The following is a 15477-nucleotide window of genomic DNA, read 5'->3' as shown; positions in this document are numbered from 1 at the left end:
GATTTAACATAAATTTACAGTAAAACATTTTATTTCATTAAATAATATTATACCAACCTATTAAAGTACTAATATCTGCTTTGTACAATTGCAATACACTGACAACCACCACAAACAGGTTGACCAAAAACAGTCACATGATGAATCAAAGCTCATCACAATAGCTTTTCCAAAAGCTGAGAAGGTAAATACTAATATATAGAAGGTGCACAGTGTCATTCACACAAATACTAAACCCAAATGACACTAAAGTAATTTAATAAACATTGATTTAACAACAATAGATGTAACATAAAACATTAATGTACATAAATAAAAAGAAATGGTTATTTGTGAATATGAAAATGTGAAGTGTAATGCAGGGAATTCTGGGAATGTCAATTTACAGTTTTTTATACAATAAACCTATACAATAAATGTAAGGTTAAATATATTACAGTTATTCACGAATATAGTAAGGAAATTACTGTTAACCATTTAACAGTCTTTCATCATTAAAATCATGATAATTTTTTACACTGTACTCTTAAAATGAACATATACAGGATGCGCATGTCTTTACTTAAAGGAATAGTTAAAAAAAAACTATTTACTTTCTTTTGTGTTACATTAAAGGAGAAGTTTAGCAGATGTCGAAGCTGCCTCCTCCATAATTTAATTTTAATTAAATTTTTTTTACAAAAAATGCTGGTGTTTTACACTAAAATCTCTCCCCAGGGATCATGGCAGAGCAGTTTGTTCCTGATGGTCCTCATGCACATCTGTATCACCAGGATGGCTGGGTGAAGCTGATGAATTGGCAGCACAGCACCATGTACTTGTTCTTCGGCATCTCTGGCATCGCAGACGTTCTCAGCATGACTTCTCGCCATGTGCCAGTTGGTCTTGACCGTCTCTCCCTTTCCATGGCTCTCTTTGTGGAAGGTATCACGCAAAATGAGTTAAGTAAATATGCAGTGATATCCCACCATAGGACCTGCTGAAATGTCATGGCGTTTCTCTTCCAGGTTACCTTTTCTATTTTCATGTCCACAATCGTCCTGCTCTGGACCAGCACATTCACTCTCTGCTTCTGATTGCCGTGTTTGGTGGATCCGCCAGCACAATGTTGGAGGTGTTTAAGCGAGATAACACATTGCTGGAACTTTTCAGGTCCAGTTTGGCCATCCTACAAGGAACATGGTTCTATCAGGTAAAGACAATATCTCAAACTCATAGGTGAAGAAAATTAACCACTTCATATGATTCTGGGAAAAATCTAAATTACAATATAAAAATATTCATTGCTTCAGATCGGATTTGTGCTGTATCCTCTGAGTGGATCACCTTGGATTCTGGATAAGCACGACAACATCATGTTCATCACCATGTGCTTCTGCTGGCATTACGCTGTGGCTATTTTGATCGTAGGCATCTGCTACTGTGGAGTTTTTTGGTGAGTGGACAATGTCATTTTGGACGAACAAAAATATTTCCACTGTCTTTATTTTACTTACATTGTGCCCATGATCTTTCCAGGTCTTCAAAATGGTGTGATGGAAGGCCGATAGGCGACATGGAGATGGGGCTCAGAAAGTGTCCTGTCTCAGACTCTAGCTCCCAGAAGGCTTTGCTCCAGGAATCAGATGAAGAGTAGTTGGAGCCTGTGATGACTGCCAAGATTGAATGCACTGAATTCAATATTTTTGCCTTTTTCTCTGCTAGCAAGCTGTCTTCCAATAGGATTGTATGAATTTATGTTTGCATAATTTATCAGCAAAAGATTTTCATGTGCTCATGCCGAAAATATCTCATTAAAAAGGGACATGTAAATAATGTGGTTATCACAGGTGTCAGAAGGATTCCTGACAAACCAGAGGAAAAACAGATATTCTTTTAGAATATCAAACGCATACATGAATGACATTCACTCCTAAATACCTATAATAAATGTCTGCACAATAAAATGTTTTGTAATGAAATTCAAATGAGGAATATTCAAGCATATAATTGTTTGTCACTTGCACTGCATGGTCAGCTTGATTCATGTTACTTGCCACATCATGGAAATGAAGTGGCAAAAAGCAGGCAAATTATTTGTTTTACATATACACAATTCAAGTTCAAGGTTAATCCCTATTGCAGTAGACAACGGCGTCCGGTTGAATGAAGGTAACAGCTGTTTTCATTTGATTTGTGTAGCACAATCATTTATTTATCACAATACAAACAGTGGCTACTGAATCTCAACAGTACTTGTTAAATTACATTTCTTTAGGAGAACTTGAGATATAAAAAGCACAAATAAACAAAGTTGCCTCTGTGTACATGTCAACATCGTCGAGAGAATGGCCATTCACTTTAACCAAGTTCAGACTGATACAAGCCATGCGCAATTGCTTCCCAGTTCACACCGATATTATATCAGCATCCAAATCATACCTCCTTTTCAACTTGCAAAAATCTAAACAAAATGACAGAAAAAGCTGAGTCAGGACAAGACCAGTGCTTAGAATCTGACACCGCTTTGCCCATATGCAACTTTCATGGGAAAGTTGAGAGCAAAACTTTGTGCACATGCTCTTTTTGTTTCGAGGTCTATGATCTTTATGATGTTCTCTCATAGAGGCTAGAGCTGTGGTATGTCTCATTGAGGGTCTGGGTTTGTTTTTGGCGAGGGTGCAGTAGAGACCACCACCGTAGACACTGTGGATTTCGGAGAGCTGGCGGCTGTGCGCTGTAGCTGCTGAGCCGGTACAGTCTGGATTCGAACCTTGGGTAGAGAAACATACTTGATTACAGTTAACACACATGCATGGTTTGGCTTGTAAGACCAGTTTTAGTTTGTTTGGGAGTCAGATGAGTCAACCTGTGTGGCCTGTCCCTGCTGCTGTAGCTGCTGCAGTTGTTGAGCAGTCACAAAGCTGACTGGCTTATTCCCAGCAATCAACTTGGTGCCTGCCGGCATGGTAGTCAAGATAATGTTCCTCCCCAGATTGCTGATACTAAAAACAGAAGAAAAATCAAGATTTCAAATGATTGGGACCTTAAAAACCTGATAGGGAACTACTGATAGTTCCGTATCAGTTTGTCCAGGCTGTTTGTTTACTATAGTAATATTAGATGATGAAACACAATGCTCACTTGGTGCTTATGTTCCCTTTAAGTATTGGAGTAGTGACCACACTCTTATTTTTCAAAGGTTGGCTGAGAACAGATAGAGGCACCGTGATCCTCGTGGGAAGCTTCCCCTGAAAAGAGCAAAGATTAGAGTTTCAAACGTCATAATAACAGGCAATTATGCATAACAAACAGTGGCTCTGCTCCAAAGCCCTGTCTACTGCATTGATAGGAAGCATCCTAATTGAAACCCCAAGACTTGCAACACTAATGATGTGCTATTCTAATAAGCCTTACATATTTGTACTCTTTAATATTAGATGTAACAGTTTTTTTATTAACACTTTTCATGATCAATTCAATAAAGTATATTTATAATCAACATTTGTTTTTTGTTTTTTGTTTTTTTTTAAACATCTTGGATTTTTATCCACTAAGCTTGTCGCAATGCATTATGGGATTGCATTTTCTACAAAGGAAAGGAAAAACGTTCTACTACAAATCAGCATAACCACTTTTTTTTTTAACAGCTTTTACATCAAGAATGCACCAATGATGCTCTAAGTAGGTTTTGGTCTTTTTCTTTAGTGACTACAATTACATCATTAAGCCAGTAGGTGGCGACAAGTGACATTTAACATTTTATTTGTCGCTGAATTATTCATTCAAGAAATTTGTTCAAAAACGCCGATTCATCCAGTAATGAAACAAGTCAAGTCTTTATGTGTGAATCATTGAATCATTCATTCAACCTGATTTTAAAAATAAATTCAAATGAATTAAGTATTTTTTAAATAGACTGCAGCAATTAACATTTTGTCAGAATCCCTAGTAAATTACATGTTATTTTGTTTAGTTATCACTGGTTTTGAAAGGTCCTGATGAACAGAATCTCGTCCTAAAAGATAAACTTACAGCTTGTGTGGCTACTACGGTAGCAGTAACTGGCACCTGTCTGACTGTGGCGGCAGCAGTGCCCAGAGAAAGCGTAGAGCCTGTGGTTGCAGGGCCCAGTGTCACGCTTTTGGTCCCTCCCACTCCACTGGTGGCTATGGCAACAGTCGCCGCCCCCGATGATACCGTGACAGGCTTTGTACTTGTGGTGGTTGTGCTAAATGAGACAGTCTGACCGTGTTTCTGAGGAATCACACCAAGGTTTGGCACTATTCGAATAGTGGTTCCTGCTTTAGAGTCAGACGAGGTGACGGTTGAGAATGTACGGGCCTTGGGGTCAGTCATAGTGACGGCCAGTGCCGGCATGAGGCGGATGGCCGTGTCACAGGCGGCCTTCAGCTCAGGGTGAACCTTTACTAGGGTGGCGGTGCCCGTGGTAGGCACTTTGGCAGCCAAGTTCTCAGTTGTTGTGGATGCAGTGGTGATCGAGGTAGGGGGTGAAGGCTGGGATGGAGACACATGTAGTGTGGCAGAGATGCTCTTGCTGCCTGAGCTTGTGGCACTGCTCAGCATTTCTGGGGTGAGTTTGACAGTGGCCATTGGAGATTTAGTAAGGGTGGCCATCATGTCCGGAGTGATGCGAAGTACCGTCTGACCTTTGGCGTCAGTCGTAATTGAGGAGGGGGGCAAGCGGAGCACATCCTTCCCCTGAATGCGCAGGTTAGTGGCGGTGAGAGGGATCCCGGCCCCACTCTGGGTCTTTACACCTAACTGACCAGTGATCGCAACCTGGTTAAAACAAAAGTGAGTGAGATTTGACAGGGAAATAGAACAGACAATATACTTGGTTTGTCATACTGTGTTTTAATTAGGGATGCACTGATACATTCTAGCTAATAATATAAACAGTAATTATTTTTATGTTATGGCCAATAACTGATAAATGTCAAATATCTTTTTTTATTTTTTTTTATTGTATTGTTTTTCCATTGTACAAGGAAAACGTACAATGACCAAGATATATTTGTAAAATAAAATAAAAACATTAATATTATTTTGGTTACAAAATTGGTACCAAACATGTATTGGTATTTGCAGTTCCAGAACATGTTTTTTTGTTGTTGTTTTTTTAAAGCAAGCAACCAATCCTGGAAATTAATAATATTGAAATCTGTTTACTAAATCAAATTTTCAATTTTAAATGCTGAGTGAATTCAAAGTGAATTTAGGCATCACAACATTATAATGTACAGTATAAAAAAAAAGTTATTAGTGTTTTTAATGATTAACTTTAAATGAACATTAAAGGACAGCAAATGTAATCTAAATGTAAAAATAAGGGAAATTATGATGTAGATATCCAACATCTGATAAGATATATATATAAAAAAACATTTACAACGGCCAATAAACAATATACTGATATATTGTGCATCCTCAGTTTACATAGATGGATACTTTATTAATCCTTCTCAGGAAATTAGATTTGATACAATAGCAGCAACCACAGTCCTCGCACACAGACAACATCAATCTATCTTCCTAACTACAATCATAAAACAAAACTTTCACTAAAGCATTTTATACCCTATAATATATTAACTGAAACATGCTATACCCTATAATGATAATACTAAAAACAAATACACAAGCAAAATTAACTAAAGCTTACAACCCCTATTTTAATAATACTAAGAACATAGGTAAAAAAAAAATATAAGAACAAATATAAATCAGACATCAGACTCAGTTATTAGTTATTGCACATTAAAGAGCCTAATAGGCTTACGATGCCATTCAGTTTTACATTTTGGTGGAATCCTCCTGCCACTGAATGTGCTCTGCCGAAACACCTCTAGGGCACGTAATGGGTGTATATCTTTGTTCATGATAATGTTTATTTGTCTCAACATCCTCACTTATATTAGGTGTAAACAGAGTCTAATGCATTCTGAGCGGGTTTGTACCTGTTTGATGATATTCTGGCTGCTGACACCCTGCAATACAGCAGGTGATGTTGGTTTGTGTGCCGGGCTGGAGGGGGAGCTCGTCTGAGATTTGGTTACTGTGACACCAGATGCAAGTCCTGGAACAGTAAGACTGGCCTGACCCCGTGAAGCCTGCACCTGAATGGGACTTCCTGCAGACTGGTTTCTAAGTGGTAGAGTCACCACAGCCTGTTCAAAGAAAGACAAACAAGGATGTGACCCATGCATTTGACTGGATAATGTTGGACCCACTGTCTTACACTGAACACACAAACATTATTGCTAGAGATGCTGTAGTGCACCTGCGTGATGTTCTTTCCGTGCGCCACGGTGACCGGCACCCTGATGTGGTGAGAGCTCTGGTGCACTAATGTGGCCGCCTGGCTTGCAGAGGACGTCGGAAGACCGGGCTGTGTAGTGACCACTCGCACCTGAGGTAGAGAGCCAGTGGCAGCCGAGTGTGCCACTACCCGAGTGGCAGGCTGCGGAGAGGCCTGCTGGGAAACCTGTGGACCTGGATGACTCGCAGACAGCAACGTTCCTAACTGAGACATGGAGGGAGGAGACACCAACAGGACACTGCGGGGAAAAAAGTGAAATTGTGATCATGAAAGTCAAATGATAAAGAATATAGCATGTGACTGATGATACAGCTGAATATCAAGCCTTGTTTTGCATTAAGGTGCGATCACATTAGCAAAATTCCAGCCAAATTTCACAGGTAAAAAGGTCAATTTTCTTTTGTCAATAGTGAAGCAATGCATAAAGCACAGCTCACACAGAAGTCACTTTCAAACCAGGCAGCTTTCTGTTGGTCAACGTGATGAATCCACATGACCAACTTGAACCTGTTGCAAAACCTGCATGGGAAAATCTTTCACCCTCATGCAAAATTATAGATTGTGTGGATTCCAATTGAAATTACTGGATTTTGCACACAAAAACTTGCAGAACAATGCTAAATGTGACAGCAACTTTAGTATAAACATTTTTTTTTTTTTTTTTACATTATATTTTTGGGCTTTTTGAGATAGGAAGTGATGGGAGGAAAGAGATCGCGAGCCACGACTCAAAAAGCACTGCTGAGCCCCATGTTGGAGCAATGTTATGGTTTCGACAAAGTAGAAAAGTATTTTGTAACAGTTAAACCAAAACTGACAACTCTGTCATGTTGTTCCAAACCTGAATGACTTCAACAGAAAAGAAAAGATTCTAAGAATCTCAGTGGCATAAACATTATTTGGAATCGTCTTCCACGGAATACATCATACGAGTTCCGCAAAGACATACAACATTTTTTGCTGAACTACACATAACAGAATTTTGTTTACCAACCACTGACCTGGGATTGGTTTTGACGGGTTCTGGGGCGCATACTTTGGTTAGAGTAGCTGCTGTGGGAGGGTGGGGCGATTTAGGTGTTCCAGGGGTGCTCGGTGTGGGGGTGGAAGGAGTTTGAGACAAGCTGGTGGATGCAATGGCTACTCCTTCACTGCCTGAGCTCTGGCCAGCCTCTGCAGCACCATTCTTACTGCCTGGCTCCTTACCACCTGCCTTCTACAGTACACACAAACATACACAAAAACATAAACGTATGCAACAGGTTATGCAAATCAGCATGGACCAACAGTGATGCTTTACATTTGAGTGCGACAACAATTACATGAGTGAGTGTGGAAGCACATACAGGTTTTGGTGCTGGTTTGGGCTTCTGCTGCAGAGCTTTCTTGGCTTTAGCAGCTGCGGCCTGGGCCTGGTGTATTCGCTCTGATTCAAGAAAGATGATTACAGTTAGTGTCTGGATCTGTTTATTATTTTTTAATCAAAGCCAGCATGTCAGCTTTTCACTCGTAAACTTTATTTGCATAGTTATTCGTGAATCTGGAAAAGGTCTGGAAGCATCTGGTGTGCAGGGTTATATCTCTCCGCTGGGGACTGTTAAGAGAGAAATGGCCAACTCTATGACAATATCCTTGTTTGATGCAGTGTTCTCATTTGTAAACTAAAACAAATTATAAAAAAAACAAACATTTTTGGTAATTGAACTAAGCTGAAATCTATATAAATATTAGATAAATCTTTTTTTTTTTTTTTTTTACTTTATTTCAGTTAGCAGCCAAGGCAACATGTAAAAAACAACACATTTTTAAGTTTATCTTTTTAAATAAAAATAATAAAAAAATTCAAAAAAAAACAATAGTATATTATTAATACTGATATTTCACTGTTTTGGTTTTATCTGAATTTGCAGGTTCATATTTGCCAGAATCCAGAAACCTGACACGACCTGCTATTCTCTGAGTACTAAACCTGTTCTACTGGTCTACCATTCATAAGTACGCACACATACCATCCCACATTTTGCCTGTGGCAATGAAACCTTTTGACTTTTTTATGTAATGCACATGCATAACTGCAAGGGTCACAGGGTTGCTTACCAAACTCCTCCTGGCTCCGGTCCCTGTGGAGGTAGATCCACAGCTTGCGGCCGATGTCGTATTTCACACAAGGGTCTTTCTCATAGTGCAGGCGGTCGAGGGCACCACTCACCACAGTGTTCACCTAAAAATGGACAAAATGTGTGAGTGTAACAGTGACTAATGTGTTATAACGATAAACACGACAGCATGAAACACGTGTCTGACCTGAGCACTGGTGACATCGGGGGCTAGGAACTGGGAGTCCTTCAGTAACTCACAAATCTCAGCTCTGGTACCTTCTCCGTTAGGAAGCCTGGCAGCAGCATCTCTCACTGTGTTGATGAAAACAGGAAACATTTTCTTTATTTGACCTCAATTGAAAACTGAGAATAATAAAGGGAATAGGAATACCTTCATGCCGTTTCAAACCTATTTGAGCTTCTATCTACTGACTGAATGAAAGAAACTCAAATGACCTTGAAATTATCCAAATTCTTTTTTGGGTGAACTGACACCAGAAATGGTGAAGAAAACCAGGCTCTCATTTACTAAACTATGTAACATCCCTAACAGAACTGAAAAAGAAAGAGCATCCAGTGGTTACCAAGAGATAGTATGGTGACATAGGCCGGTCGGTCGGAGCGCAGCAAAGAATGCTCTCGTGCTTTATTGAGCGACGTCTCCTTGTCAAAAACTCCCTTGACTGGTCCCACCACAGATTCAAAGCCATGCATTCGGTAAGTAAAGGCTTTATGTGGCTGATCATAACGTTGCTGCTCCTAATACACAAATATTTCAATGACAAAAAGAAAAATAAACAACTACATTCCATAAGCAGCGCAACAATGTAAAAATTATGCGTTGGCAGGACACCTCCTCAGGGTAGGTGTGACCCAGGCACTAACCTGCTCTTGAAAAACATGCCTTTCCTCTCCTGTACTAGGCCTCACCACATAGTCAGTCCACCTAATAAAGAGGGAAAAAACGCATGAAATGACAAGCATGTGTGCATCGGTCTCAACTAAAAAGACAAAGGAATTGCTGTTTGATGCTTGTGTGAAGTAAACACACTGTAATCCACTGTCAAACTCACACTCTGGGTGTTGGAGGAGTGAGTTCTGCAGTTTCCTCACCCTCCTGCTGTAAAACAAACATAGAACCAGGAATCAGAGAGTGTGCCCTTACATCATCATGGAAAAGCATGAAAGACGTTTACTACCTTGACGATCACATGATCCTTTGACTCCAGCCATAACTGGCACAGGGCACTTAGATCTTTGTCTCCATCTTGACTCGGACCTGCACAGATCAGTGTGAAGAAATGCACACAACTGGCGGCTTAACTGGCGGTCTTTACAAAACTAATATTCTAATAATTTTGTTTTTTTTAAAGAGAATTGTAGTTTACACTATCATTTAAATGTTTGGAGGGCTCAGTAAGATTTTAAGGCATTATTACTTTTATTAAAGGGATAGTTCACCCAAAAATGAAAATATTATTATTCACCCTCAAGTTGTTCCAAACATGTATGAGTTTCTTTCTTCTGTAGAATATTCGAAAAAATGTTGGTAACCAGGCAGTTGGAGGTAGCCAATAGCCATTGACTTCCATAGTAGGAAAAAAAAATACCATGGAAGTCAATGGGTTCCGTCAACTGTCTGGTTACCAACATTCTCCAAAATATCTTCTTTTGCGTTCTACCGAAGAAAGAAACTCATACATGTTTTGAAACAAAAATTTTTTTTTACCTTACCAACCCAAACATTATTTATAATCTTTAATAATTGAAGAGCCTATATTTCCATCTAAAAAAATACACAAGTATCTCAAAATACACATGATCATCGTACATATCCATTTCCATTGCTGGGAGAGTTCCTTGAATTCCACAAAAGGTATGAAGCCAGTAGGCAGAACCATCACACCAGCTAGAAACAGAGATATGAAGCATAAACCCAAATATCAACATGCATCATTGAATGTATAAATCATGAATTAATAGCTACATGAATTTTTCATTAAAAAAAAATCATAGATTCAGGCATACTTTTGCTTTCTCCAGTGAGAAACTGTAGAGCAGGTACAACCAACTCTGACCAGCAGGGGGCCATAGAGAACCAGGGGTTGAGTGCGCTGGCCGGAGATGACTGCCACTGTTGGACTTTCTCCTCCAACTGAGAGCAACCATAAGAGGAAGACAGTGAAATACTATTAAACACCCTTCAGCTATTTCTCATGTTGCAGCAAAGATTGGAAACTCCTGACTGCATGTATATTCCTCATGATCACACAAGACCTTTTGACCTAAAGGAAATGCTGAAACGAATGTAAATTATTCCTATGTGTTCACTTATTTATAAACTATACTACAGTTTTCAAATCTAAAGATTTTTAAATGGATGAGCTCGACGAGGAACAAGAGGTCAAAAACTGTCCAACATACATGGAAAGTCCTTCAGTACTGTTTGAGAGCTTCCCAGGATGCACCTTAATGTAGAAGATTGTGCATATCCGAAGCTTGGTGAATGTAATATATAATATAGTTTTGATTTTTAATTGTTTCACTGCATAAATTGAAAGAAATCTCTTCACTTCACCAAGGCTGCATTAATTTGATTAAAAATACAGTAAAACAGTAATACTGTGAAATATCATCATTAAAAAACTTTTCTATTTTAATATATCTTAAAATATAATTTATTCCTGTGATTATAGCTGAATTTTCAGCATCATTACTCCAGTCTTCACTGTCACATGATCCTTCAGAAATCATTCTAATATATGCCTATGTCTTCACTTTCATATCTGATCAATTTAATGAATCCTTGCTTTCTTACTAAATATCATACTGCAAACTGCATATTTTTCCATACTACCATCTGTCACTGAACAGTTTTTAATGACTTTAATATTTAAAATGGGGAAAATTGTAATAATAAAGATTTAGTAAATGTGTCCAAACTTTTTATCAATACTGTATGTATTTATAGGTGCTGTATATACCGCAGAGGATGTTGCTAGACTTTCCAGTCTGAGGATGTCCTCAAGCAAATGAAAAAAGCTCATTGCTATCTCTTCCACTCTGTCAGGGCTCGTCTGGGACTCGTCTATAGGCCTTTGGTACAAACGAAACAGATAAGTGCGAGGTATTTAAATGCTGGTCGTTTTGGACAAAGTATTTTATGTACAGAACAAAGACCTACTCTTCTTTAACGGATTGTGTAGGAACTGTGGGGGTATCATTAAGGCCGGAGTTCATGGAAGCTGCCGACATCGGAACATCACAGACCTCCTCCGATTCCATTTTAATAGGGCGCATCTTTTTCTTCTTCCTCTCCTCCTTTATCTTCTTCTTAGGTAGGGCCAGGTCAAAGACGGCTACAGGCCAAAACAGACATAGCTGCAATTCATGCATCTTATATTGAAGAGAATAAACTGAGCTTATTATTCTCACTTGTAACGGATCCTTTTCTGCCGATGTTGACTCGTGACATGATATCACCAAGATGGAGGTCGGAGATCATAAGGTCAGGGTGATCCTAAAAATGACATCAATTAATAAAATCATTACTCATACCAATCTTATCTTCTAGTAGTGCAATGGCTTTCAATCTTTTAGATGTCCCGAACCCATAATATATGACCATCCTCGTGCAGGTCAGAACCCCCATTCTAAAATTGAAAAGGCAGCTATATATTTTCACGTATAAAGACCCAACTTATACTGTGAAAAATGTATGATATAAATGTGTAAATAATTATATGCAAAATCATTATTGCATTTTTTTCCTACTCAGTATAGTGTTGCACTTGTTTATTACTTGTTTATTTATTTTTATCTTTTTTTATTCATGTAGTTAGTTAATTTAATCTCATTTTCATTATTTATTTTTACTTTTTCACAACGTAACTTCACATATGCTTGAAAAAAGGTCATATAAAAGAATCCAGTCTTCTCTCACCATTTGAATCATCTAAATCCCATTTAAAAATTACCCTTTATTGTAACTTAGCTGCAGAAATGGCTTGTTCTGCACTTTTGAAACATGGTGACATCATAAGTTTCTTAAAGGTACAGCAGGGGAAAGAAATTAACCGTTCAGAGCCAGAGAGATCAAATATTATAAGAAACAAAACATTACATTACTAACATTATAACTTGCCCACAGAAAAGGGACAATAAAAACAATAAATGACCCCTTCAGGAAACTTACTGGCTGACGTTTTCTTTTTTCTCTGTGTCTCTGCAGCATGGTTCTTAGTTCCTTCTCACCAAGCTCAGGCTTGTCTACATGGAAAATCAGCTTTAGTTTCTCATATCTTCATTTCTGGGGAGCTTTAAAACAGCTTTAACTGACCTCTGGTTTTCATGTCCTGAGTAGAAAGGCTGGGTAGGACCCTGAGAGAGACGGTTGGAGTTGGGGAGGAGGGCGACGGAGGAACAGGCAACCAAGAGGCTGTATCTGTTTACATGAACATAAAACCATCATATAAATCATCATTACATGAACACACAATGGTACTGGAAAAGTTCACACACTGCATCACACCCACCATCTTCATCAGATGACACATTACTGTCCCCACACTCTGTTTTCACATCCTTCAGTATGTGAGCCACTCGACGTCTCACCCTCTGCTCCAGCATCTCCTTATGAGAAGGGACAGGGTACCGCCGTTTAACCGCAAGCTCGGGTCCACTGCGGACAGCCAAATCCAGCAAATCCTACATTACAAGAGAAAAACACAGTACGTTGCATAGAGTTACGGCAGAGGTTGCACCAACTATTCGATTTCTTCCGCAACTACCTGTGTCAGGTCTGTGTCGACCAGTCGAGGATCACATGACTTCAGTTGTGCTAGTTTTCTATATGGTGCAAGTACAAGGATACTGCATTGTTTACACTACCGTTCAAAAGTTTGGCGTACTATTTTACATTGTTAAAAATAAAAAAATAAAAAAAGCTCACCAACGCTGCTTTTATTTATCAAAAATATTGTTTTATATTTTAAAATATAATTTATTCCTGTCATAGAAAAGCTGATTTATTAAGCAGTCATTACTCCAGTCTTCAGTGCCACGTGATCCTTCAGAAATCATCAATATTCTGATTTGATGCTCAAGAAACGTTTCAGATTAATATCAATGTTGAAAACAGTTCAAACGTTCAAACTAACAGAATGTATGAAATAGAAATATTTTGTAACATTATAAATGTCTTTACTGTCACTTTTGATCAATTTAATGCATCCCTGTTAAATAAAAGAAATGAATTTCCTTCACAAAAAAAAAAACTTACTGACTTCAAACTTTTGAATGGCAGTGTATATGGTGAGATAAACATTGATCATGTAACAGAGACTAAATTAGCTCTTCTGTAATTAACTGTACCTTTCTGGAGACCAGGATCTGCTTGAGTAATTTGTGGTAGTACTGTTGAAGGGAGTAGATGTGCCTTTTTTTCTGTGGTTTGGCACAAAGTTGCCTGTACTTGACAACCTCTGGGTTAAAGTAACCATCTACGGAGAGATAAACAAACTAATATGTATTAAGTTTTATTTTATAAATGAAAAATATTAGGATTGAAAATAAAAGGGAAGGAGGATAACCTCTGAAGAGCTTCTGGGCAATGTGCAAGGGGTTTCCGAAGAAGAAATTCTGGTCGTTGAAAAGGTCGCTGATGATGCTGTTCTGCTCTGAGTTGTTATTCTCGGAGAACTGAGGCAGGAGTTGACGAAGATGTGTCCGTTGAGCATCTGTGAGAACATCTGTCCATGTGCTCTCACTCATCACCGAAAAGAAAATCTCTGGCTGCTCTCACATAGACACACATGCCCACAAGATAAAGAGATGGTTCAGTTTTTACTCTCATGTTTTCAAAATTGCATGAAAATGGTGGAACTATCACTGAAACGTTGGCTGATAACTCACATCCTCCAGCAAATCTTCAGGAACCCGAACTCTACAGTTTCCCAACATGCACTCTTCCATCACACGACCATCCTGGTCCATTCCAGACTCCAGTGGGTCTGTTAACATGTGATCCAATGCATCCATCTTTACCTAACCCTTCACAGCAGCAAAAACGGTATCTGCAGGTTTACAAAATTAGATATTATGAACAAAGGAAACAGTCTAAATACCTGCAAACTCTAAAGACATCTGAAATGCACTATGCTTTTGTATTTATTAATTAACTCACCATTTTATTTATCCTAATTAAATCTACATTTCACACGACTGTATTAACGTTATATACAATTTGTGGTAACGGTAACTTAATGAGATAAATGACAACAAAATCATATTGATCACCCTGACAAGATAACGTACTTTACCATGTCAGCTTGTGTATTGCAAAACTATCATTTCCCGTGAAGGTTTATTGACAACTTGTATGTATCTATGACACATGTAACGTTAAGTTAATCATTACACTATCTTGATGTTGCTAATTCTGCTAACTTACTAGCTAATACAACAAGCTAATAGCCCTTTTTAGGCTTTACATCTATTATGGTGTAATTAACAAAACGTATCGTTTTAATTTATCTATTTATGTATATCAGGGAAATGTTTAAGGCATCTTACCATGAGTGTTGGTGGAAATCAGGAATGTATGTTAGCTTGCTCATCACAAGGGCGGTAGGAATAATAATATTGGTGCACATTTCCGGTCTGTCGTCTAAACTTCCGTTCATCTGCTAAAGGTTTTTAAATATCAATTTTACGGGTGGAAAACACACACATGGAAAAAATCTACATATTGCGGCATACATAAAATATAAACAATAAAATGTGCACACCAATATAAACAATTAAATGTACAGACCGTGTGTGTCAAGCAAACATTTTCAGCCACATTTTTAAGCCTATATATATATATATATATATATATATATATATATATATATATATATATATATATATAGATCTATTATAATATCTTGGGTAAACAAGTGGACAAAGCTCAGCTTTGACTTAATAGCTGACTGAAGATTAAAAATTGTATATAATGTTATATTTTTTGTTAACCTATATGTTAAATTTGCTATATTTAAAATGTATTTGATG

The 15477-nt window shown here is 38.2% G+C and overlaps 2 protein-coding genes across 2 annotated transcripts; one reads left to right on the top strand and one right to left on the bottom strand.

Annotated features, from left to right (window-relative positions):
- The first annotated feature begins 555 nt into the window (after window positions 1-555).
- On the top strand, window positions 556-1659 carry tmem45b (transmembrane protein 45B). The gene is made up of 4 exons (XM_082140182.1): window positions 556-924; window positions 1008-1192; window positions 1293-1435; window positions 1519-1659. The coding sequence occupies exons 1-4, from the start codon at window positions 723-725 to the stop codon at window positions 1634-1636; spliced, it is 648 nt and encodes a 215-aa protein (XP_081996308.1). The 5' UTR covers window positions 556-722; the 3' UTR covers window positions 1637-1659.
- Window positions 1660-2161: 502 nt separating this feature from the next.
- Window positions 2162-15136, bottom strand: nfrkb (nuclear factor related to kappaB binding protein). Its single transcript, XM_082140181.1, has 26 exons — window positions 14995-15136; window positions 14335-14495; window positions 14013-14214; window positions 13795-13922; window positions 12957-13128; window positions 12761-12865; window positions 12617-12690; window positions 11857-11941; window positions 11606-11780; window positions 11406-11517; window positions 10450-10576; window positions 10253-10330; window positions 9621-9700; window positions 9495-9541; window positions 9307-9367; window positions 9006-9180; window positions 8627-8733; window positions 8420-8543; window positions 7669-7748; window positions 7324-7538; window positions 6284-6560; window positions 5961-6170; window positions 4015-4782; window positions 3124-3230; window positions 2849-2984; window positions 2162-2752 (listed from the first exon to the last, which is right to left on the bottom strand). Exons 2-26 carry the CDS (start codon window positions 14458-14460, stop codon window positions 2627-2629), a joined length of 3897 nt encoding a protein of 1298 aa, XP_081996307.1. The 5' UTR covers window positions 14461-14495; window positions 14995-15136; the 3' UTR covers window positions 2162-2626.
- Window positions 15137-15477: the final 341 nt, after the last annotated feature.

This window comes from Leuciscus leuciscus (assembly GCF_965113295.1).
Source record: "Leuciscus leuciscus genome assembly, chromosome: 16".
In the NCBI taxonomy this organism is placed as follows: domain Eukaryota; kingdom Metazoa; phylum Chordata; class Actinopteri; order Cypriniformes; family Leuciscidae; genus Leuciscus; species Leuciscus leuciscus.
Note: the sequence above shows the minus strand (reverse complement) of the source record. Positions and strands in the feature narration are given on the sequence as shown.